Source organism: Balaenoptera physalus, assembly GCF_965194825.1.
Source record: "Balaenoptera physalus genome assembly, chromosome: 3".
In the NCBI taxonomy this organism is placed as follows: Eukaryota; Metazoa; Chordata; class Mammalia; order Artiodactyla; family Balaenopteridae; genus Balaenoptera; species Balaenoptera physalus.
The window spans coordinates 93721697-93746047 of record NC_138890.1 but is presented as its reverse complement, the minus strand read 5'-3'; the positions used below and the strand labels follow the sequence as shown (position 1 = coordinate 93746047).

The window sequence follows — 24351 nt, the reverse complement described above, 5'->3', positions numbered from 1 at the left end:
GGGGAAGAGGACTGAAGGGGCAAGGGGGAGAGTTGTAGGAACAGCCTTTTGATGAAACACAGTAACACAGGGAATCGGTAACTGGAACTGTTCACCAAATGGGACAGTTTCAAAGTCGAATGAAGTACAGTATCAGCTTTGGGAAGATTCTGACTTGAATTATTGATTTTCTTAAGGAAATATGCCTTGCTGGGAGAGGCAGTCCAGGGAGGAGCATATCCCCGGGGGAAGAGTCAGCCTGGGAGGGATATTCATCCAGGAGAGCACGCATCTGCTCTGGAAGACACAGCGCTCTTATTGCAGGTCTGCCTCTTGCAGACTTAAATAATTGTGGGCTGAAGCAAACGTAAGGATTAATGCCATCGATCCTGGTATCTAGGGGTACGTTGGCACTGGGAAGCAGTCACTATGACTGATGGATCTTTGCCTTAGGATGTTCATATTAAGCAGGTGACTGCATAGCTTTTGTGTTGTTTTAGGGTATTTAATTCTCTATGAAGTAAATTTCATATTTCATGCCAATACTTCTGTGCTTCTGTGTTTTATTTCTACTTCTAAATTTTATTCTATTAAAAAATTAGGGATAGAATGACAACAAAGAAAAGGTAGCTTCTTGACTAAATTTCATCATTCCAAATATCATCTGTGGACCCATTAGGAATGTTACTGGCAGTTTGGAAGGAAGTTTTTACTTGTTCAAGGTGTATTTTAATATACAATGTAGAATAATGCTAACCTTAAATATAAAATATTTGGGGCTTATTGAAGAAAAACAAGAAGGGACTTCTATGAAATGCCCCAAATGATATAATGTGGATCCTAGATTGAAAGCAGACAGGCAGTATTATGTACTTAGGAAGGAGCTTCTATCCTAGCCCTCTGCAGGTCTGGAGAGCTTCTGGGTTCTATCAATGGTTTGAGAAGGGCCAACCAATCCACAAGGGAGGTCAGAGGTCTGCTTGAGGTCGGCGTCCCCATGGACGGATCAATCAGGATTAGCCATGGCTGTTTCTGTTTTTTGTCCTTTGCTTTAATTACTATTCCACATGGCCTCCTGAAACATGTATGCCGTGCTCCTGCAACAACACAGCAAGGTTTAAAAACACATTTTATCGCAGACATATTCTTCCTATTCTTCTGAACATGCTTAGCTTGCAAGAAGGAAAGAAATGGCAGATTATTTAAGAGTGGCAAAAGGCTAACGTTTCCTACAAAATTGGTTTGGCAATACATCAACCTTTTAAAGAGAAATTGATTTTTTTTTTTTTTTACTTTATATTACACTGCAGCCTTGGTGATTTTGTTATGCACTATTTATGGGTTGGGTAGGTGATAATGGAAAGAAGCAGGCTGATATATGCTTGCCCGTATTCATCTAACTCTAAAATACTCAATATATCTTCAGCAATAAAGAAAAAACCCCAAGCAATAAAAAAGACTTCCCAAAGCTCAAACATGTAAAAATAATGAAAGTTAAAGATTCTATATAGTCCATTGTACCTTGCAAAGCTTTCTGCTTCTGAGGGGAGAACAACATGTCTATTTGGTGATAGTAAGTTTCCTTTGGGTCATTTTTATTTTCTTCAGAATTTGGCTTTGTCGATGCAATCCTTTGGCCCTCTGCTGCCTCCTGTTTAAAACTGGTTAGTTCAAGGCTTTTTTCATCTTGGTTACCATATTGGTCTGCATCACTGGTCAGTCTTTTCTCAATAAGAAACAGATTATCTGTAGCACACACTTCACAGTTGAACTCAGCACTGTCTGGAAAATTCTTTTGAAAACAAACTTCATCATGAGTCTTGTTTGGTAGGTCTTCAAAATCTCTGTAGCATGCATTGTTTACCACAGGCATAATTATCTGGAATTTGTCTTTTTCAACGTTTCCCAGAGAGCTGGGTGACTCTTTAGGCTTTTTCATTCCCATGGGATAATTAGAATAAACTGTGTCTTCCTTATCACTTTGAATAATTAATCTCTGGTCTAACTCATCAGTTATTAAGGTCATAACTGGTGCTTTTGTTTTGCTGAGGACTTCTGTGTCTGGATGACTTGCCTGGGATTCTGTCTGACCCCATTCTGCAGTGCTGTGGCTATTACTGTTGAGTGGGCTGCCAGCAGAGAGGCTGCCAGAGAATGAAGGGCTGAGAGTTGCACACTGTGTACTCTTCGTTTCCAGTAGTTGCTGTACTTTTGTATGAGAGTCACTATGTAAAGTGGTTTTGTTAAAGTCTCTGTCAGTTATATCAGTAAGCCCTTCCTCATAGTCTTTCAAAAATTCAGCACAGTGATTAAAGGAAAATGTATCCCCAGGGGTTTCTTTAGGTTCTGAGTGTCCGGTGGCCCAGTGTGATGGCCTGAAAGAAGTGGAAGACTTCAGAGCATTTTGAATAGAAGGGAAAGATAAAGAATTTGAGTTCTCATAGCAATCTGCAGGTGGAATTTTGCTGCCTTTGCAATAAATGTTGGATGCCTTTTCTCCTACAAGCTGCACACTCAGAGAAGATGAAGAACAAAAGTCAGAGTCTATGCCGTCTTGAACTGGAAAGATGTCAGTAATGGTACTTGGCAAATAATTTATTCCTTCTGTGCTGCACTGTATATATGAGTCTGATGTGATATTTTCTGGTTTATCAAAGATGATTTTTCTCTCTCTATTCACATCTTTGGGGTCCTCAAAATGCATTTCACTTAAGCCTGTATTACTTAAACTTGTGGTCTTTAGGGTATCACGTGAAGTAGGAAGAATGTTTTTGAGAAGAGTCTCAGCCTCGGAAAAATGTTTCTTTTTGGGGGTATTCTTACTAATTATAAAGTTCTTCTGCTGAAAGATGGCAGAATCTACCTCACAGTCATCTAAGACTGAAGATGGTGTGTCAGGCTTATTCTTCTTCTCAGGGCTTGAGCACAGAGAAACCACAACTGTACCAAAATTCTCCTCCTTCTGGACAGCAAACACAACAGGAGGAGAGACATGAAAACAATCTGAACTCTGATGCTTGTTTTCAAGCTGCCACTTTTCAGGGTGCCTAATATTAGACTGTGCAGGAGACTTGGAACATTCTTTAGTTGTGTGATTGGAGGAAATGTTTCTGTATTTAGCTCTTTTTCTACTTCTTTTAGGATGAGTTATATTTATTAATATATTCTGTTTCTTACTCATGTATTTAACTTTAATTCCTTTTCCTACAATGCTGACTTTCAGTGCGGGGCTCTCAGTTCTGGCAATTTTTCCTTCAGATTTAGATGGTGCCTCAGGTTTTAGTTCTATTGATATATTCTTGAATTTAGAACAGCAGCTTCTAGAAGTGTAGCATCTCTGAAAGTATCTGACAGAATAATGCTGGTGACATTTCGAACGTCTCTTTTTTGTTGGAAACCGTATTCCTGTTTTACAGAAAAATCTATTCTTGATTTCTACTTGTACATTGATAGCCCCACATTTCAATTCTGTAATAATTTTGCCTTTTGCTGGTTTAAAGGCTTCTAATGTGTTTGGGAAATTCTGCAGTGTAATTTTTCCTGATAATGATTCTTCACAGTCATCAAACATGACCACTGGTAAGACTTTCTCTAGTTGATAAGAAATGCATGAAGGAGGACCATCATTTTCCTTCTCTCTAATTATTCTGCTGTCAGATGGAGGTTGTTTCTTATCTTTAGGGAGAAAAGGGGACTTCTGCTTTCTATTCATAGAAGCGGATATATGCACATCTCCATTTTCCTTAGATTTCCCTAATGTCCCAGTCTGATGAAGCAAAGCTTCCGAGGTGTCTCCTTTGACTTCCTTTTCAAGATCTTTTATATTTTTTTGGCATGCTTGATTAGCAGGCTGAGGTTCACCTAAAGAAGAAGCAAAAAAAAAAAAAAGAAAAAGTTTTCTGTGTCCATTTAGAGAGCAGATGTTCCAAATTCTAGGATGAAATTCAATGCATACCCTTTGTAAGTTTTTTGAGTAACATTTTTCATTCATTTCTAGTATGTCAAGGTATTTTCTATAAAAATTCATTTCTAATATCTCATTTTAAATCAATAATCTTAGAATGAAGAATATCACTTCATTGTTTTAGGAGGTAAGAATCTAATTAAGTCTCTAAAACAGAGACTTCTGAAACAGGTGAAATAAAAATTTCAGAGCAAATTATTTATGCAAATAAATTTTAAGAGACTTCTTGATAAAGAGCAAGTTGCCATGGTCAGGTATTTGGCCCAAGAACTGCCACCTTGTGACTTTTACTCCTCTGCTTTATAATGTTAGAATATTTTGCTTGAGAAATTTGTGAACCTGACCATGAGGTACTAGATCTTGTGTAAAAAACAGTGGACAAAATACGAAGATTTCAAATTATGTTTTAAACAACATCTGAAAGAGAATATTTTGAAAGGAAAAGAAAGAAGAATGAGCAACAAATAAATAATGATGTCATGGAAATCTATCAACCAGGGGTCCACAAGGATACTTTTAATAAGTTGATTAAGCTAAAAATTGGAAAAGTATTACTTACAATTATTTAAAATATCCTTAATTTAAATATGATTTTTATATAACATATTTTTAATAAAAATACTTACATAAATACTTATATAAAGAGTAAATAAATAAATTCTCTTCAATCAGAAAAAGGAAAACATCCTATCAAAATTTAGCTAGAGGTGGCATGGAAGTAAGTGGTGCAGAAAAATAATTGCTGTTTCAGAACCAAATAAAGAATCATACGTTTAGGAATTATTACTTTCCAATTGAGGAGAGATATGCAGACTTCTGATTTGACCTATAGGTTCTCAAGCATACTGAAGTGCCTTGGAGCGTCTAACCATTCCCATTTGTCTCTCTTCTAGTCTGAGGGAATGGCTTTTCTTACAAGTCCTGAAACGGTTTCCAGTGGGCCTGGTGACAGTCTGAGAACTGTCATGTGGAAGTTGTGGGAGAAAAGACATGGAGACATGGCTCTCTAAAGCCCATTTACAGTGGTTTATAGACTGATAGCCTGCCTTCCAGAATTGTAGATTACAATTTATTCTTAAAATAACACCCTCTTGCCAAGAACAGTTCAGTTTACAGCCACTTTCAATTTTATAATTTTACAGCTTATAGCCTCCTTCAATGGACTATATACTACAATTTCTACAAGTAGGAAGATAGATTTGAGACAGTTACATAATAATACACTGATAACAGATTCTAAGAATAGGGGTTTTAATAGCCTTTGTTTGAATATGTAAATATTTATATTTAAGTTTTTATCACTTGTAATTCATATAATTATTAATGCAGAAGTATATACATAATGACAATTGACCAGATTTCTAAATCATTTTATAATATCTATATGCATTTATCTTCCTACTTTTATAGATATTCCTGTGACAAAGAACAAAATACATAAGCCAGGTAGTTCATTTTATATGTACTTATAAAACCAATGACTTGGACTTACATACTGTGGGATTCAAGATTTTCCATTTTTTATAGGCTTTTCTTCTTTTCTTCCTCATGTTGGGGAGCTGAGGATCTTCAGCTTTCACTGTCCTTTGAAAGCATCAAATTTGAAATTATTTTCCACTCAGAATATAGGTTTAGTAAAATTACTAACTCAACTCATTTGCCAACTGGATAGCATAATATCATTCTTTGAATCATTTTATTATCATAATTATATTCTCCTTTCCTGTTTAATTCCACCCCAACTACTTAGTACATTACTATATACTATGTGAACACTCTAACATATATTCTTTTCATATGTGTAGACATTTAGGATGCAAGTTATAAAGTCATATTCTGTTTAATTGATCATTTTTATATTCCAATTTTCTTAGCCTAATAGAAATATCTAATTTTTTTTGTGAAGTTGGCCTTAATTGAATATCATCAAATTTCTAGCCGTGCTAAATTAAGTGGGGTAGAGAGGTGGTTTGCCTTCATTACATTATCATCACATACACTATATGTAAATATTATAAGATTTAGTATATACTATATATTCTTTGTAGAAGGATCAACTGTTTGTAGAAGATCAAATTAATTCTTTACCTTTATTGTGAAATAAAGGATTATTTTCCCTGTTGATATCTTAAATAATAGAAAGTATTGGGGAGATATCTGGGGGAAGGCAGCCTGCTAACTAACCAGGTAAATACCTGCCTGTGCTTAGAGCTAAACCCATTTCAATTGCTTTACTTTTAGAGGATTAAACTGTCTGAAAAGATGCAAAGAGAAATAGCTTCCCACTGAAGCAGTTTGTTATGAGTGTATTTGGGAGGGCTGTGCCTTTGGACATCTCAGCTGAGAAGCTTATCTTTTATTTGTTTTACCTGTAACTCAAATTAAATGGGGCTGTTTTGTGGCCAGTTTTGGCAAAAATTTATTTAAATTCTTCTTAAATAATTTCTCTCCTCAAAATCCCTTACGTCATAGTATGTGTTGATTTCAAATCATTTTTCTTCCATAAAATCTCAAAGTTTCATAACTTTATGATAATTGATTTTCCTTAGGCTGCCTTTCTTATATAGAGCAATGAACACTCATTTGGTGTCTTCCAATTATCCTTTCTATTCTCTCCCCAATAGACACAATTAAGTTCCTATGGCTGACTAAGCAAGCAATAATCCTTTCTTCTTAGAAGGCCAATATGGGGTGGGGTTGGGGAGAGGATTACAAACACATAATTAAAATCTTTTTTTAACCCCTGTCTTACACATATTGGATTTTCTAATTTAAAAAAATGCTTCAAAAGCATTGACTAGGTTATTGATTATTTCTCTAGGATCCCATTAGTTTGAACAGCAAAATGTAGTCTGCTGCATTCTGTTTAGTGGAAGATCTGGGCTGTGGTCTGACTCTGCCACTTACTCAGCAGGTCATGTAATCTCCGTGAGGCCGAGTTTCCTTCACCCCTAAGTTGAAAATGATAACAAATTTCACCTTGCAGAGTTGTTTTGAAGAAACACAACTGAAAATATGTTATAAATGTTTCCAGTAAATGGCATCTATTATTCTTAACCTTGTATTCGAATATAAATACACAACTATTAGGATACACACATAATTAGAGTTGAACAGTGCCTGACATTGGGAGACGATCCATCACACCAGAGCTGTAAGTGAGTGCTTAGACAAAGCTGATCAAACCATAAACTCTTTTAGAGCTAGAAGATCTAGAAGTTTTCAAGATTATCTTACTAAGTTCTAATTTTATAGGAGAAAACATACCCAGAGAGTCCTTGCTTCCTGCATTGCAATAATAGTGGCAAATTCAGGACTAGAACCCAGGCTGTTAGGAATTTGGCAACTCTTTGAGCAACACACAGTATAGATGCCCTGAAATTATTTCTGATCTATAGAGCATATTTTATTTATTTAGTTTTAAAAAACATCTTTATTAGAGTATAATTGCTTTACAATGCTGTGTTAGTTTCTGCTTTATAACAAAGTGAATCAGCTATACATATACATATATCCCCATATCTCCTCCCTCTTGCATCTCCCTCCCACCCTCCCTATCCCACCCCTCTAGGTGGTCACACAGCACGGAACTGATCTCCCTGTGCTCTGCGGCTGCTTCCCACTAGCTATCTATTTTACATTTGGTAGTGTATATATGTCCATGCCACTCTCTCACTTCGTCCCAGCTTACCCTTCCCCTTCCCTGTGTCCTCAAGTCCATTCTTTACGTCTGCGTCTTTATTCCTGTCCTGCCCCAGGTTCTTCAGAACCTTTTTTTTTTAGATTCCATATATATATGTGTTAGCGTACTGTATTTGTTTTTCTCTTTCTGACTTACTTCACTCTGTATGACAGACTCTAGGTCCATCCACCTCACTACAAATAACTCAATTTCGTTTCTTTGTAATATTCCATTGTAATATTCCATTGTATATATATGTAGAGCACATATTATAATCAGTTTGCATTTTAGCTCCGAAATAATACAACTTTGTTTAAGGAAAGTGAAAAAACTGTTGGATATGTGCCTACTATCTAGCACAGTACCTGACACATAATGGGTACCTAATAAATATGCAAGAAGAAATGAATTAGATGGACAGCCCCAATCTGTATCTAATTATGTTTTTAATAATGTACCCTCCTTTATTTCTAAATGTATTCTTTCCTTTTACTCTGTATTAATTTGTTGATAGTTAATAAGGTTTCTATTATCTATATATTCTATTATATATATATGTGTGTGTGTATATAGTCCAGATTTAAAGTGTTTATAATATATATTATGAATATATATAAAATATATATTTTAAAAATCTGGACAATTGCAATAGCTTTCTAACTGATTTTCTTACTTCTGTATTTATGTTCTTTGAATTTACATAGTAGCCAGATTTTAAAATATATAAATTAAATCATGTCATCTCCCCTGTTTAATACACTCTAATGGCCTCTTATTGGACTTTGAAAAAATTCTAAGTACTTTAGTTTTTTTTACACATATGCATGAAGTATAATTTTATCCACAAGTAAAATATATCACCACTAGACCTTGATATTTACATTAAGGTATCCACTCCACTACAGATTTCCTGGATTTATATTTTTCATAAATGTTTATTTCTTCTGTGCAAAATTGGCAATAAAGCTCAGGAAAGTTACCATGATTGCTTTTATATATCAGCCAAACCCTATCATATTTGAGGCCTTTATATTGGGTTTTATAGATTTTTTTTTAAACTGAGCTTTGACTCATTACTATAATTCACAGAAGAATGAGGAAAAATGTAAACAGGAAATACAAACAATATCTTTCTACTGCAGAATTACAAAGTAACACCATTATTCTCAGAATATTGCTAGATGGTAAAGATTTTTTTAAAAGGTATTGTTAGAAAGTTTTACTGGTGCCACTTTTTGGACAAATTACTTAAAAATTCTCTATTGTGTTGCTAAAGCTGAAACGTTTTCCTTGTAACATTCAAAAGGAATGTTCTATTGCCAATAATAAGAGAACGATTCATAAAAAGGTATATAATGATAGGTATTAAAATTCTAGAAGGAGACTATGAAATAAATTCAGAAGGTTAAATGCTTAACTTCCAGTGTAGCATACTATCAAGTCCTCTTTTTAATGCCCATTGGCTCCCGTTTCCTGTAGAATTTGAAAGAAATCTTAGTGTATTTCGTATAACTTCATTTTCTTGGTTTTAACACAAAGCCTATGTTCTCTGTACGAAAAGTTTAAAGGAAATTTATATATGTAAAACAAATTATGAAAAGTTCAAGTTAAAATATTTAAAGAAAAAAAGTTTTTAAATTTCCATTTACGTTTGAAAGTATGTTGAAAGTACGCAAACTTGTCTTCTACTGTCATTTCTGATTTTGAATAGCCTGAATTTTAAACTTTATTCTTTTGTCCTTAAATTTTTAAAAATTATGTATGAGCATAAGAAGAGTTATACTGGAAAGCAGCTGTTTCAGTAATGCCCATATATCAATTCAGACTTGCCCTCAACTTCTATGGGTCTGTAAGAATGAAACTTTACAAACTTGGTTGCTGGGCAGTTATTCTTAATAAATAATGTAAGTTTCCTAGTATCCTGAAACTAAACAGCTTTAGTTAAAATCATTTAAGGGTGTGTCTCAGTGCTATTACTGAGTAATAGTTGCTCTTCACACATTTACTTCCTTCTCACTGCCAAAAGCATTGATGAGTAAATGTATTCATATCTATATTTATATATATTAATATGGATAAAATATTAGAACCTATTAGGTTAAATTTTTTAAATAGAAACATCCAAATCTCACATCCAATGAAACCGACTTTTCCTTTCCCCAAGCACCATACATTGAGTAGGTTGTTGAAGCTCTATCTGCAAAAGAGACTCTTGGTGATCATTGGAGCATAAAGCTGTTAAGGTCTTGAATTCAGAAGAATAGATATTAAAAAACCTCAATATTAAAATAATTATCTTTAAACATAAGTTTGTTGGAATGCCATCACCCTATTTGACCCATAATTGATCAAACATAACTTAGTGGATGAGGGTAATCCTTGGAGAACGAGAAGCTTACTCTATACAAGTTAAATCAGAATCTCTGCAGAAATGAACTGCAGATAGAAAAGAGCATTCATTGTCAAGTGTGTAATTTATTATTGTTATTGTTATTATTATTATTAATGTTTTAAAAACTGGGTAAAGAAAAATTTATATTAGTGAACCAAAAGGAAATTAAGCTCAGTATTTAATAAAGGTTGCTACATTAAGTAATGGCAGTAAAGGAAAGGAAGGATGAACTAAAAATGAAAATCCCTTACACTTTCAAAAGTGTCTACCCTTTGACTGAGGTTAAGTAGGTGTGAGATCATCTTCTCAACTTCCTTGTTTCTCCCTAGAGGAAACGGAGAGATGCAGTGAATTGCCCAAGGAAACATAGTGTTGAGATGCTGCTTCTCTTCTTTTTCACCAGGGCAAGACTCTGAAAGTGAAGAATTTTTTTTACTTGAGATTTTTGAAAGATTTTTATTGCCGTACTATGTTAAATGCAGAGGCTCTTCTTGACATGCTTCAGGAACTCTCTCCTCCCTCTCTCACTTCCTTACAGAATGATTCTGGCAAAAGGAGATGGATTACAAGTGGGAAAACTTAGTGTACTTCCCACAGAGGTAGACTGAAGAATTTGGCACTCTGTGCTATGAGCTCAAGGTTCTGAGCTGGACTTAATGTAAAAATGTAAATATAATGTAAACTTCAAGGAGTTTATGGTTTAGCACAAGAATTCTCAAACTTAACAGTGCGGAAGAATCACTGAGCAACTTGCTAAAAATGTTGATTTGGGGCCTCTTTAGAGATTTGGATTCTGAGGTGGGGCCTGGGAATATGCATTTTTAATAAGCACTCACCAAACCTCCTACCCCCTCACAAACACACCAAGTGATTCTGATTCAGAAACCCCACTGAAGCAGATACAATTGGATAGGTAGAATGGAACCTGATTCAGAAAATCTTTAACAACCTTAAGATTTTAAACTAAGGCAGTCCTGAGGAAGCTTGCAATGAATTCAGTTTCATTTCATTTCACCTCATTTTCCTCCTTTCCCAATTGGTACACACTAAGACTTAATTTTTAATTTCTTTTGTTTTGGTTTAAGCGCAGGTTCTTTTTCTTTCTTTCTATATCAGCAAGCTTCTAGGAAGAAAACTCCTTGAGAGATCACTTTTTAATTTTTCTCAGCCCAGTGTAAAGAGTCTCTGCCCAAATTGTGCCCTAGATCAATCCTAGGTGTTAACTCCCCAATATCCTTCTTTCATCTTGTGCTAACCATGACTTGTGATAAAAATCTAGCAAGTCAGCTTAGCAGGCCAGGGCTACCAGTGTAAGAAGATACCATGTTGTGCTTTTACTTACTTGTCTCCCCTGTGTTCACATTTGGTTTCTCAGAGTCAAAGGTTTCCATATTTTGGGTTTGACTTTGCTTGTAAGAACTGAAATGATTGGCAAGTACATGGGGGATTATGGTAAAGTGGAAGTATTCAGAAGGAGGGTACTTGGCAGGGTGAATGAGGCACCTAAACCTTGATTTTCCTATTTATGAGGGTGCACCCAGAAGTTCATCTTTCTCAGAGCTCAGTATTTGTAGGGCATGGTTCTTCATGAAGCACCACTAGTGAGAATATCTTCCTAGGACTGAACCAGACCCCTGGCTGCTCCATATTTAACCTGACTTGAGCCAACAGAGCTTCAGAGGAAATTTACTTTTGGGCCCAGCAAAGGTAGATAAAACACCCCAGTGTAGACAGCCTTAGATTACCCCAGTCTCCTGAGGAATCACTAGAGATGTGGGCCAAAATGTAGGCTCCACAAGAGCAGTGATCTTATCCATCTTATACTTTAATGTGCTCCTATTCCATATGTGTGGAAAAACATCATAGTTAGTAAATCTTGTTGGATGAATGAATGAGTACAACTTGCTCTACTGTTTCCCAACTTCAGTAATTTGTGTATTACCTTTATGATTTTTACTACTGCCATGACATTTGTGCTGTTATTTGCTTAATAATTTTTGATTCACTAAATTTTTAATTTTAGCTTCATGTAAGACAACAATATATGTGAAATTCTGGGTTGTAACTAATACACATTAAAACAAAAACAAATAACCAATAAAAAGAAAATATTTTCATCTTGTACCACCTGAAGCCATTTTGCATATCAGCAATGGTATGTGTCTCTCACTTTAGACGGTGTAGTCATATTCTGTGTGCTCTTATCATGACAATATTAAACTAGAAATCCCTGGAAGTTATTTTGCTTTTCTTCATTTCCTCTTTGGCTTTGGAATGACTATTAGAGTGCAAGTTTAGCTAATCCCACATGCAGAGTGATGCATGAATTAAATACCACTGCACAAAGAGGAATCATCCTATTCAACTACAATTAGAACCCTACCTACTCTAAATTTTTTTTCAATTGCTAGATCTGGGAAATCTGTAATTATGGTTTTCTCCTACTCTGACCTTGACCAGCACAGGGACTTTTCAGAATCTATCTTAAGAATCTATCCATTTCCATATACTCAGTCCTATGTGACACTTCACATTATTCCTTTTTGGCTAATTATACTGTCTGCAACTAGACCAGAGGTGACAATTTCATTTCAACACTTACATATTTCAAACAATAAAAAGTTTACTAAACAGGTGTGTTTCCATTAAGATGAAGAAAAAGGAAAAATAAAGCACATATGTGCACTTAAATATGTCATTAGATACTTGGTAATAGTTAGCAAAAGAATAGGCACCAAAGGCTAATTGAATAAATCTCAGGGACTACTTTTTTTCTGCTGAAGACTTTCCCGCACCTATTAATTTAATGAAGAATGCCTCTGAGTTTTCTAAAGAGGAATGCTGTCTCCTTTTTCACTTATTGAAGTGGAGCCACACTACTTCAATAACTATGTTCCAAAAGAGCTATGCTTCTCTGAAGACTTAATAATTGCTGAATTACCAACTCTTGATGGGTTTAAGTGACACCCTCTTAATTTTGAAGCATTCATCCTTAAAACTCTGTTTGAAGTAGCGTTTGAATATACTGTGTCTTGGTCTCCATACAGAAACCTCAGTATGTAGTTCCTCCCAAACATGAAATCCCTGTGATTCTTTCAATGAGGGTTGTGTCTTACTCCTCAGGGGCAAGTCTCATCAAGTCTGTGACACTGGAGTTTTTGATTGCTCAAAGTAGAAAATGTGTAACATCTTCATTCCTTTCCAGCCTAGAACCAAGGAAAACCCATATATAACCACACTGTTAAATTCTAAAGAGTAAGAATAATTTCAAGTAAATATTTAAATTAAAAATGGCTGCAGGTTAATTCTACTTCAAGTCACTCAGAAGAAAATAATGAACAATGTTCTTCAAATGTTTCATTGGAAATGTTATTATCAGCTACTTATGAAGAGCCAACTTTTTATTTTTAGCAATATTTAGGGTACATTGGGCAATGGTAAACCTCATTATCGGTTTAGAATTTATAATTCAAGATAACTTGAATTACCTTGGAATTACTTGTGTTACCTCTAAAAAAATAATTTGATAAGAATATCACTCTAAATAAGATATAAGGACTTCAAAGAGGTTTTATTCAAAATATATAGAGGCTATACCTTCTCCAATAATTTTAGAATCAACATTTAAAAATATTTTCTATGCTCACTTTATTTATTCACTAAAGTAAATACATTTCTGTAGCTTAATCCAAACTAGTGCAAGTTTTTGAAAGCAGTAAAAAAGCATTTATTTTATATTATTTTATTTTTTATTTATTTTTTAAAATTTATTTATGTTATTTACTTATTTTGTCTGCACTGGGTCTTTGTTGCTGTGCGCGGGCTTTCTCTAGTTGTGGCGAGCGGGGGCTACTCTTCGTTGTGGTGCACGGGCTTCTCGTTGCGGTGGCTTCTCTTGTTGCGGAGCACAGGCTCTAGGCGCGCGGGCTTCAGTAGTTGTGGCATGCACGCAGGCTCAGTAGTTGTGGCTCACGGGCTCTAGAGCACAGGCTCAGTAGTTGTGGCGCCTGGGCCTTGCTGCTCCGTGGCATGTGGGATCTTCCCTGACCAGGGCTTGAACCCGTGTCCCCTGCACTGGCAGGCGGATTCTTAACCACTGCGCCACCAGGGAAGTCCCTATTTTTTTAAATTAATTAATTTATTTTTGGCTGCATTGGGTCTTCGTTGCTGTGTGCGGACTTTCTCTAGTTGTGGCGAGCAGGAGCTACTCTTCGTTGCGGTGCGCGGGCTTCTCATTACGGTGGCTTCTCTTGTTGCAGAGCACAGGCTCTGGTCCCGCGAGCTTCAGTAGTTGTGGCTCGTGGCCTCTAGAGTGCAGGCTCGGTAGTTGTGGCGCACGGGCTTAGTTGCTCCTTCCCGGACCAGGGCTCTAACCCGTGTCCCCGGTATTGGCAGGCGGATTCTCAACCACTGCGCCACCAGGGAAGTCCCACGGCATTTATTTAAAATGTTCTATGCTTGATATTTTTTTGCTGACCTTCCTTTTACATAGTTTGATCTACTGACTAAGCTGTAGTTTTGTCCACTGTCATTAAAATGTGTTTAAATTGCAGTCTGGCCAATGATGAAGGAATGAGAAATTATGTTTAGAATTAACCTGCCAAGTTAATTTAATCACTTTATGATTGGGTTCATATTGGGCAGATAATCAGTGCTAACATTCCATCCCATCTCTCAAATTCACTGAGGTCTGGGCAGTCTCATGAGGTAAGAGTAACATATCAGTGCATTTTGTGTAGTAAGTTTTTATCTTCACAAGTCTGGTCACATTCAGAATTTTTATTCTGCTTTTTGCAAAAATAATCAGTAACAGTCTATGAAAGAGGCATCATAGGTGATGAGACAGTTGAGAATTTGACCCATCACAGTTAAAATTCCTGGTGTGTCATTTTAATGACTTATTTGAAAACTTGGTTATTGGATGATTTTCCCCCTGAAGAGAAGACACCAAGACTATTCTATGAACATCCTGACTGTAATTTTATCACATGGTTACTACAGATTTCTTTGAAAAGTTAAATGGCTTCACATAACATTTAAGAAAAAACATGAATTGCTAGCAACTCAGGGAATCCAGTATCTTTTTTTAAAAAGTAGACAACAGAGATTTATTTTTTAGTTTACTTTCCAAATAAATAGTTTTAGGATACTTAGTCAACATTATGGTAATCTGACACTAGAATGAAAGAACTAATGTTTAAATTCTGGGAGAAGAAAAAGAGATGAAAAACTAATACTTAAATTCTGAGTGAGAGTAAGGAAGGTAAGAAGGACTGGCTGAATTCTTGATCCACAGAGGAATCTTTGATTGTAAATATACATTGCCATCAAAATCTTGGAACATATTATTTAAAGATCAACTGACAGTGAAGTTGCAAATACATTATTTTGCAAAGTTTGATTTGGGATTATTTACACAAAAGATATCAGCCAGAATATTTTGCCTATGAAATTGGTCAAAATCTAAGAGTAGATGCAGTTGTTGTTACAGAACAAATTTTAATCCTTAATGTCTCCTTTCTTGAGATCAGATCACAATGTTTTGGGTAATTAATATATTTTAAAACAATTAAATAAACATTTATACAATAGAAAATTTAAGTATAAAATTAAGAAAAATTCTTCTAACCAAACCAGAAGAGAAAATCATTTTGGTGATTAGTAAATTTAATGCTGTAGATGAAACAAAGCAGAATATAGGAATTCAAAACAAGGACTGCTACTTTGAAGTGAAACTGACCCTCAGTGAATTCAGAATGAATTTCAATTATGTTTAGCAGCCTAGCTTCTCAATTACATTTTCCTTGCTTTCCAAATGTACAATTTATCTCAAATAACCAAACTAGGATATGGATGGTGGCTATTCAAATGTGCATATGATGTCTTTTTTAGCATAAATCAAAGAGGCTTAAGCATACTGACTATTTAGAATTTTTTTGGGGGGGGCGGGTGTATCCATCCTATTTGGTAACAAAGCAAGTTACAAACAGCTGTTAGATTTTTTATGACTGGAAAGAAATATGTTGTTAAATTATCTTCATATATAACATTCAAATAATTTTCCCTTTGCTTTTATCCTTTGCTAAGCAACTAATTTAGGATAGCAAGAATTAACACAGGGAATATTTCATTCAAAATGGCAAAAAAAAAAAAAAAAAGTAAAAAGTACAAGGAACATATAATCAGCTCACCTGGGTAAAGCCTTCATAAGTTCTTCAGCTCTAAAGAAGACATGGATAAAATGCAAATATGTATTTTGAAAGGCAAGCAAATGAAGTAAAGGTTTGAGTACCTTGTCCTGTTCTACTTGGGATTTATCGGGTTTTCTAAATCCAAAATCTGATTAGCATACTTAATCTTATGCAGTGTCAGGAATGAGCTACCATCCTTTAATCATTCTATTATTATCTGTCTTAACCATTCCTAACAGTCTGCTTATTTTCAGATACACTTTTAGTGAACAGTGCTGCACTGTGTGCTTTTGTGGCTTAAGTGCTTGGATGGGGCATACAAGAAACACAGCTATGATGTTCACGTGGTGCAAATGAAGTGGAAGAAACCCAGACAAAAATGAAAACTTAAATGCTCTAGTTGGGCTCTTTACATGGATGGGATTAATTATAAAGTCATTCATTTATCTTTGTATGGTAGATTCAGGGGCAGAAGCAGTATGGTGTACGGTATGGTAGAGGTTGTAGACTTTGATTAAGAAGATTTAAATGTGAGTCCCATTTTCATATCCTATGTTGACCTTGGGGAAGTCATCTGACTTCTCCTAGACTCATTTGTAAAACCGTACTCTTTTGTAAAACTGGGATAAATAATACAGGCCCTGATTTAGAATTTTTGAAGTCCTATGAATATATCAATGAAAACATAGTTTAGAATCTTTAAATAAATGAAACATTTCTATTTAAACTAGTAGCACATGGTATTGATCATAATTATTCAGGTGATCCTTAATGAATGTTATTAATGCCTAATAAAAATTTAGAATGTTTGTCTTGTGGCTCTTTGCAAGAATATCAATTATGGTACATAAGGGGCTGGAAGAAAGGGAAGTGATGAGAGTTGAAACTGCAGAGGTAAATTGCTCTGCTAAGAAAATAAGACTTTATCCTTTGTCCAAAAAGGAGTCTTTTTTCAAGAATTTTAAGTGAGGAAAGACTAGAAAAGATTGCCCCTTAAGATTTCCTTTGGCTATAGTGTGAAGAGTAGATTGGGAATAAAATCTGAAGGAGGAAGAGAAGAAAAAGGGATAGGGTTTGGAGATTGTTTGGCTGTGGGGTAGGGTAGGGTGAGAGATAAATTAGACAAATTAAGCATAACAATACCCAAAGTTCCATGCTGAGTAATTGCAAGACTATTAAAATAGGGATACAGAAGCAGGGATATGCTTGGAAGAAAAGATAATTTTATACATGTAGTATTTGGGAGGCTCTGAGATATCCAGGTAGGCATGTCTGATAGACAGTTGGAGATACAATTTGGGAACCAAGTAAGTAGTGAAGATCCTGCAGAAATGTGCAAAGTAACAAGAGTAGAAGACCCAACCTGAATTTGACCGAATTTTAAAGGATTGAAGGAAGAAACTAAGACTAGATGTGCTTTTGTCAATGCAGCATTATTAAGAAAATTCTGTAAGATAGCTATAGTAAGTGGAAAAATGAAAGGTTTGGAGTGAAATACTTGGATTCAAACTTGGGCTCTTCTACTTGGGCTCCTCTAATTATTCACAATGTGACTTTGAGAAATTTAATCCCTTTTAGCCAACTGTAAAATGGGGATAATGATATTAATATGCATTTCATAGGGTTAAGGATAAAATGAAATAATAATTGCTAATATTCTATATATAAAGTCCTGTGTAAACATTATTAGTATTATGAGAATAAGCTAACTAGAGTTGTTTTCTTAGGAACTTGTTGTAAATAGGGATCCATAGTTATTAGAAATACATTGGAAAGAACAGGCAAAAAATAACTTTTACAAAGTCCAGAAAACTTAATTTAAATTGAATTTATAATTTGTTAGTATTGGTGTTAGATATACTGAACAAGGAGAATCATGTGCCCTTTTCATGGTGTAAAACAAAACAAAGCATTTATGTGATAAATATATCATCATAATAGAATGAAAAAATATGCTTATTACTCATGAAGATGTGTAAAATGGCTGGGAAATAAAGAAAAAGGTCAGTATGACAAACTCAGTAATTTGTATAATATGAGTATTTTCCAAAAATAATCATTATTAGATAGCTCTACGGCCATGAAAACTTTGAGATTCACACAGATATGTCTGTATTTTCTCCTGTCATCCCAGAACACACGGAGTTCCTACTGGCTTCCCGCTCATGGCTAGATTCCCACTGAAGCCCTCACTATAACAATGCAGAGCAGATGATGGTCAGCACCAACACAGCCCCGGAGATTTGAATTTGCACACATTGCTGGGGCATCTTTTCTTTGGAGTTCCAAATCCTCCAAACTATTTGGCACTAGAGTATTCAAACTTGTTTCATAAACACAAGTAAACCCAGCAAAAAAGCAAAGTAACTCTTAGCAGCAAAGCTGTTGGATAAACGGCATTTTAAAACATTTTTACCCCCACTGATGGAGATGACTTCAGCTCACTGCTGTCTGAAAGCAGTAATAAATATTTATAAGGTACTTGTACTGAGGTGTTCAAAATATCACACTCCTCCAAACAGTACAGTTTTGGGCTAGAGTAAAATGGGCAGGATAAAAAGTAAACAAAAATAAACTTCAGACTAGATCACTTGTCCACTTACTCTGTTCTAAAATAGATATGAGTACCATTTTCAATTTCTACTGCTGGGTGAAACTTCCACATTACTAAAAATGAAACTACCTCACAAGTTAAGTGGTTAGAAGAATGTTCTTAATCCATCAGGGGTGAGACAAGGAATTGGTCTGGTATAGTTCCCAAGAGCCCAGGAATGGAAAGCCAGGATATTTTTTCATTCTTTATACTGCAGTTTGTCTCTTATCAGACTTCTAGTTAGGAAGAAAAATGTATCCATTAGGAAAAACTTAAGGTCTGTTTTAAAATTCCAAAGCCACCCCACTATTCTGTAGAGCATCATTATAATGGGAATTGTGAAAAGGAGAAATTATCTGTTGTCCAGTGTATGATGCTGTCTGCTTAGCAATAAAAGAAATGTATCCTTGAAGGAATAAAGGTAAGTTAAAAGTGCTACTTCCACCAATTAGTACAATTATATGTGGATATCCTTCAGTGAAAATAGTATTTGCCTGTTAGCCCAATCAACATTACCAAGTGTTTATTTTACAGTTGAAAAGATTTTCCCATATAAAAGAATTCAGGCTGCTGATTACCCATTTTTCTCATGCCATCTTATTACTCAAATAACTTTCCTTTTGACCATTTCTACTTTGGGCAAATAAATGGAATTATTTGAAAAATCTATTGTATATAACGATAAACTGCACACCCCCTTTCAGAAGCTGTTTTGAATTCTAACTAAGTGTCCTGGGGAGAAAAAGGACAAGGTATAGCGTAGGAAAAAAAATCATTTTCAGTACTAAGTTTATTTTCACAAGCAAGTCCTTTCCAGTTCTCTCCTGACCGATGAGATTCTTTTTGAAGATGCAGGCTCTTGGCAACAGTATTATTCCTGTCTCCTCAAAATACACCACGTCTCTGTGCCTCTCCTCCATCCCTGTGGTGTCAGAGCTCCCAAGCATTTGGCCCCCTTATCAAGCACCCCTCTCATCTGCACTGAAGTCAACATCTTCTGCCTTCCCTTTCTAACCCCTTTGCAAGTGCTTCTGGTTTGCCTCAAGACCCAGATCTTTTACATTTGTAGACAGACATTCCTAATTTTGCACTTTGGATTACTTTGTCCTAGACATTTTTCTGCTAAGAGAAAATTGGCCCTTTTAAGTGCAGCACATAAATTTTACTCATCACCCATCACTCCCAGTTCACGAGCTCGCACGTGCGTGCACACACACACACACACACACACTCAGAACCTAGTAACTGGTTCTCACCCCTAATAAAATTTGCATTGTAGACATTTTATTGTAAATAATTAATAGATTTGTTTTATAGAACAGTCTCACCTAGTATTTTGCTATATTCACATTAGTAACACAGTTCTAGGACTAGATGTCTACTGTTGTTTACGAGATTTAATCAAGTTTATTTGGCTTATTAACAAACATCTTTTCTCCTTCTATCTCATGGTCTCACCCTCTGTTGCTCCATTCTTTTCTGTCTTCATCTATGTCCCTAACCTTATCTTTGAAAAAGTTACTTAATCATTTTTCCAACAAAATGAAAAATTAAAAATGCAAAGACTGGTAATATTAGACAAGTAATAAAAATAGATGTTAGGCTAGATATATAACTTTAAATCTGAAGATAAAAAATTATTGAACTATATTATATATGTTTGTGTATATATTAAGTCTGTGTGTGTGTATATATATAAAACATATATGTGTGTGTATGTATGTACACAAATATATGTGACCCCAAACTATAAGATTAGAAAGATTAAAAAGATTTAAATAAAAAATTTAAGGCTTCCAAATATGGCAACTTTTAAATAGGTTTTTGTATTTTTTGTTTCCACATCCTTAATTCTAAACAGGAGGATGACTGAAATTTGGCTTTTTCCATTTTTCAGAAAACATTTATCAAAACATATTAAAAAACCACACATAACACACAAAGCAGAAAATAAACAAATAAATATTTTAATGTATTGTTACCTTCATTTTCACTAGAATACAATCATTGCACTTGAACCTCTAACATTTCTTGGCTATTCCTTCTATCTGCGAGTGGTTATCCACCTCTCAGAGGTTAGCAGTTTAATAATTATTAAAACAATAATTTACTTAGATGCTGATTTTCCCTGAGTACAGGATTAAATATCCAAAACTAAATTTATAATCACATTCTGTTGATACTTTATGTTTTACTTGGCTATCCTAACACTATGAAAACCTGGAATTTTATGATGTAATCTTAGAATCTGTAAGTATTAAAAGTACATTTGGTGTAAAACTGAACCTCGAGTCATTATACTTTGTAATAATCAAGGGACATCATTTTCTGTATACTTATGTAGTTCAATTTTTTTTTTTTAACTGTTGAATAATTACTTTATTTTTTTAACTTTTTTTATATAGGAGTATAGTTGATTAACAATGTTGTATAGTTTCAGGTGTACAGCAAAGTGATTCAGTTATACATATACATGTATCTATTTTTCAAATTCTTTTCCCATTTAGGTTGTTACATGATATTGAGCAGAGTTCCCTGTGCTATGCAGTAGGTCCCTGTGTCAAAGTACAAATTACATAGAAAATTCAGGTGCAAAGAAATTTAGCTATCACATGTTAATATACCATATGTCTAAGATTGTTCCTATCACAGGCTGTCTTTGAGCTATAAAAGATCAGACCTCGTTCAGTATAACCACCAGTTGTAGTTCAGAAACCTTTGAAGGGCATTAGACTATTTCCTTTCCGTTAATGGTTCCATATATCCAAGAAATGTGTATTAACTCTTCCCTAAAATTTCAATGTAAGGAACTTTCAGATTACCTATATCTGGGATAATGCTTCCTGAATTAAAACTAAGACTTTATATTCTTCATGCTAAATATTTTCTGGTATTTCAATACTTTAGTCTCAAAAGTGCACTCAGAAGATATTTAAATAATACAACCAAAAGATGAATATGGCGAAATTCTAGATCTAAATTGGAATGCCAAAAATTCTTCTATTTGCAGCAATCCTATTTACTGTCTGATATGTATGTTTTTCTGGTTTACATACCTAATGATCTGAACTTCAGTCATGTTTCTCCCAGAAGCCTTTCTGTTTTCCTCCTTAAGGCCTTTTGTCCATTCAGATCTTTTTTTTTTTTTAATTTTTGGCTGCGTTGGGTCTTCATTGTTGTGCATGGGCTTTCTCTAGTTGTGGCGAGCGGGGGCTACTCTGTTGCGCTGCGCAGGCTTCTCATTGTGGTGGCTTCTCTTGTTGCAGAGCATGGGCTCTAGGCACGTGGGCTTCAGTAGTTGTGGCATGTGGGCTCAATAGTTGTGGCTCGCGGGCTCTAGAGTGCAGGCTCAGTAGTTGTGGCGCACAGGCTTAGTTACTCCGCAGTCAAATTTTATTATGTATCTAAATGTCTTATGTAAGTCTTAATTTTGTCTAAAGTCCTGATATCAATATTTTCATCAATTACTAAGAAAATCATTGTTCATTAGTAAAATAAAGTTTTGTTTAAGAAAGGTATTATTTAAATGAATTTTAATACCTAAATTTTAATTAACAGGATTTGGTCAATTAAATTTATTCTTATCACCCCACATATGCTTTGAGTAATAGTTTTTACTTCCTATTAGAGGGAGAATCCTGCACTGGGTTATACAGTACAGACTGTTGTAATTAAGTTAATTATAATGATAATTAATTGTATTAACAATTGTAAGTGGTTGTAATTGTGTGACTTTCACCAATTAATTAATCGATTCACCTTTAATGGATAAATTAATTAAATTCACCTTTCAGGATTTCCTTTTCCTTACCTATAAAAAAAGGGCAGTGAACTACAAATATTGTCTTTAAGTTCTCTTCCAGTTCCAACATAGAATAGTAAAGAGCCAAATTATATAAATTTATACATTTATAAAGTACCTTTTAAAACAATTTCAAAACATCCTTATAAAATATGAGTTTTATGTTGCAAAATTGTGAAATGCTAGTTTACTTTCTCTAAAATCTTACTGATTCAGTTCTAAGATATGCTTATTAAATAAACGTTTCTTAGAATGTGTTGAAATAAGGCCAAAACCAAGATGTATTTGAGTTTAATAAACATTATTAGTAATGATTATATAATTTTCCCCTAATGAAGATACATTCCCTTATCACAAAATGACATAAGCCAGTGTTTTTATTAAATATGTAAATTTATCTGGGATTTTATTTAATATTTGACCTTGAAAAGAATTCCTTGCAGATATGTTTGATTTCACTGAAAAAGCAGAGACTCCTGATTTGTCTTAAGAACAACTTTGAGTAGAGCTAACAAATAGATATGTTAATTAATTTTATGTTTAAGAAGGGGGTCCCAGACACAATGGTATTCTCTCACTTAAGTTCTCCTTCCCTGAGGGCGTGGTATAGTGCTCACTAATAGAGTTGTTAAAATAGAAAATTCTTAACACTGATCAAAACAGACTAGTAGTAACACTGTTAACAGTGCCACTGTTAGAACAATGGAACCAGGAGAAAAAGTGGACTATAATGGGAAGATGAGCAAAAATCAGCTACTGACAACCAAAAGGACCTTCATGATAACGAAAGTATTAAAAATCAAGCTCAAAATTCATTAAAAATATTTTGTCTCATTTCTCAAAAAAGAACTTTAGTGAATGGTCTAATGCTTACAAGAGGTGCTGAAATTTAGGTTTATTTACATTTTCATAACATACTTCTTTACAACATTTCTCTTATTAGAAATACGGTTTTGTGAGATAAAACTGTGGAGCACAACTCCCCCCCCGCCCCCCCCCCCGAGAAAGTTCAGAGAACGCTGACTCAGATTTAACAAAATCTGAGGCGATGTTACAATTTTTAAAAATATGAATTTTAGCGTTAAGATGGAAGGTACATTTCGAAAATATTTCCAAAACCCAGTATGATATTTGTGTTGTGACGTTCTAAAGCGCATTAAACATTTCTAATCTCACTTCAGGAATAAATGGGATTAGAAATCAATTAGGGCGGGGTCGGAGGGCGGTGCGGCGCCGCGTGGGCGCGCACGCGCCTGAGCGCGCGCCCGTGCGCGGGCGGGACTCGGCGCTCGCACCGCCTTCCGCTTCGGACGCACGGTGGGTCCAGCTGGTGTACGTGCGGCAATAACACGTCGGCCCCGCTGCCAGCCATCGTGCCCGCCGTCCGGAAGGCCACCGCTGCGGTGATTTTCCTTCATGGACTGGGAGAGACAGGACCGGTTATGCCTGTAACATTAAATATGAACATGGCCATGCCTACTTAGTTTGACATTATTGGGCTTTCACCAGATTCAGAGGAAGATGAAACTGGAATTAAGCAGCAGAAAGTGTAAAATCTTTGATAGAGCAAGAGGTGAAGAATGGCATTCCTCCTAACAATTATTTTGGGAGGATTTTCTCAAGGAGGAGCTTTATCTCTGTACAGGGCACTGACCACACAGCAGAAGCTGGCCTGCGTCACCGCTCTCAGCTGCTGGCTGCCGCTGCGAGCTTCCTTTCCACAGGGTCCTATCAGTGGCGTGAATAGA

At 35.2% G+C, this 24351-nt stretch overlaps 1 protein-coding gene across 1 annotated transcript in view; it reads right to left on the bottom strand.

Moving 5' to 3' along the window:
• LOC309657711 (uncharacterized protein) overlaps positions 1 to 7737 on the bottom strand; it is a 104591-nt gene extending 96854 nt beyond the window's left edge. The window contains exon 1 of the mRNA XM_082455533.1: positions 1396 to 7737. Coding sequence (XP_082311659.1) covers positions 1396 to 4006 — 2611 coding nt within the window. The 5' untranslated portion in view covers positions 4007 to 7737. The remainder of the gene's footprint in view (positions 1 to 1395) is intronic.
• Between the last annotated feature and the right edge of the window lie 16614 nt (positions 7738 to 24351).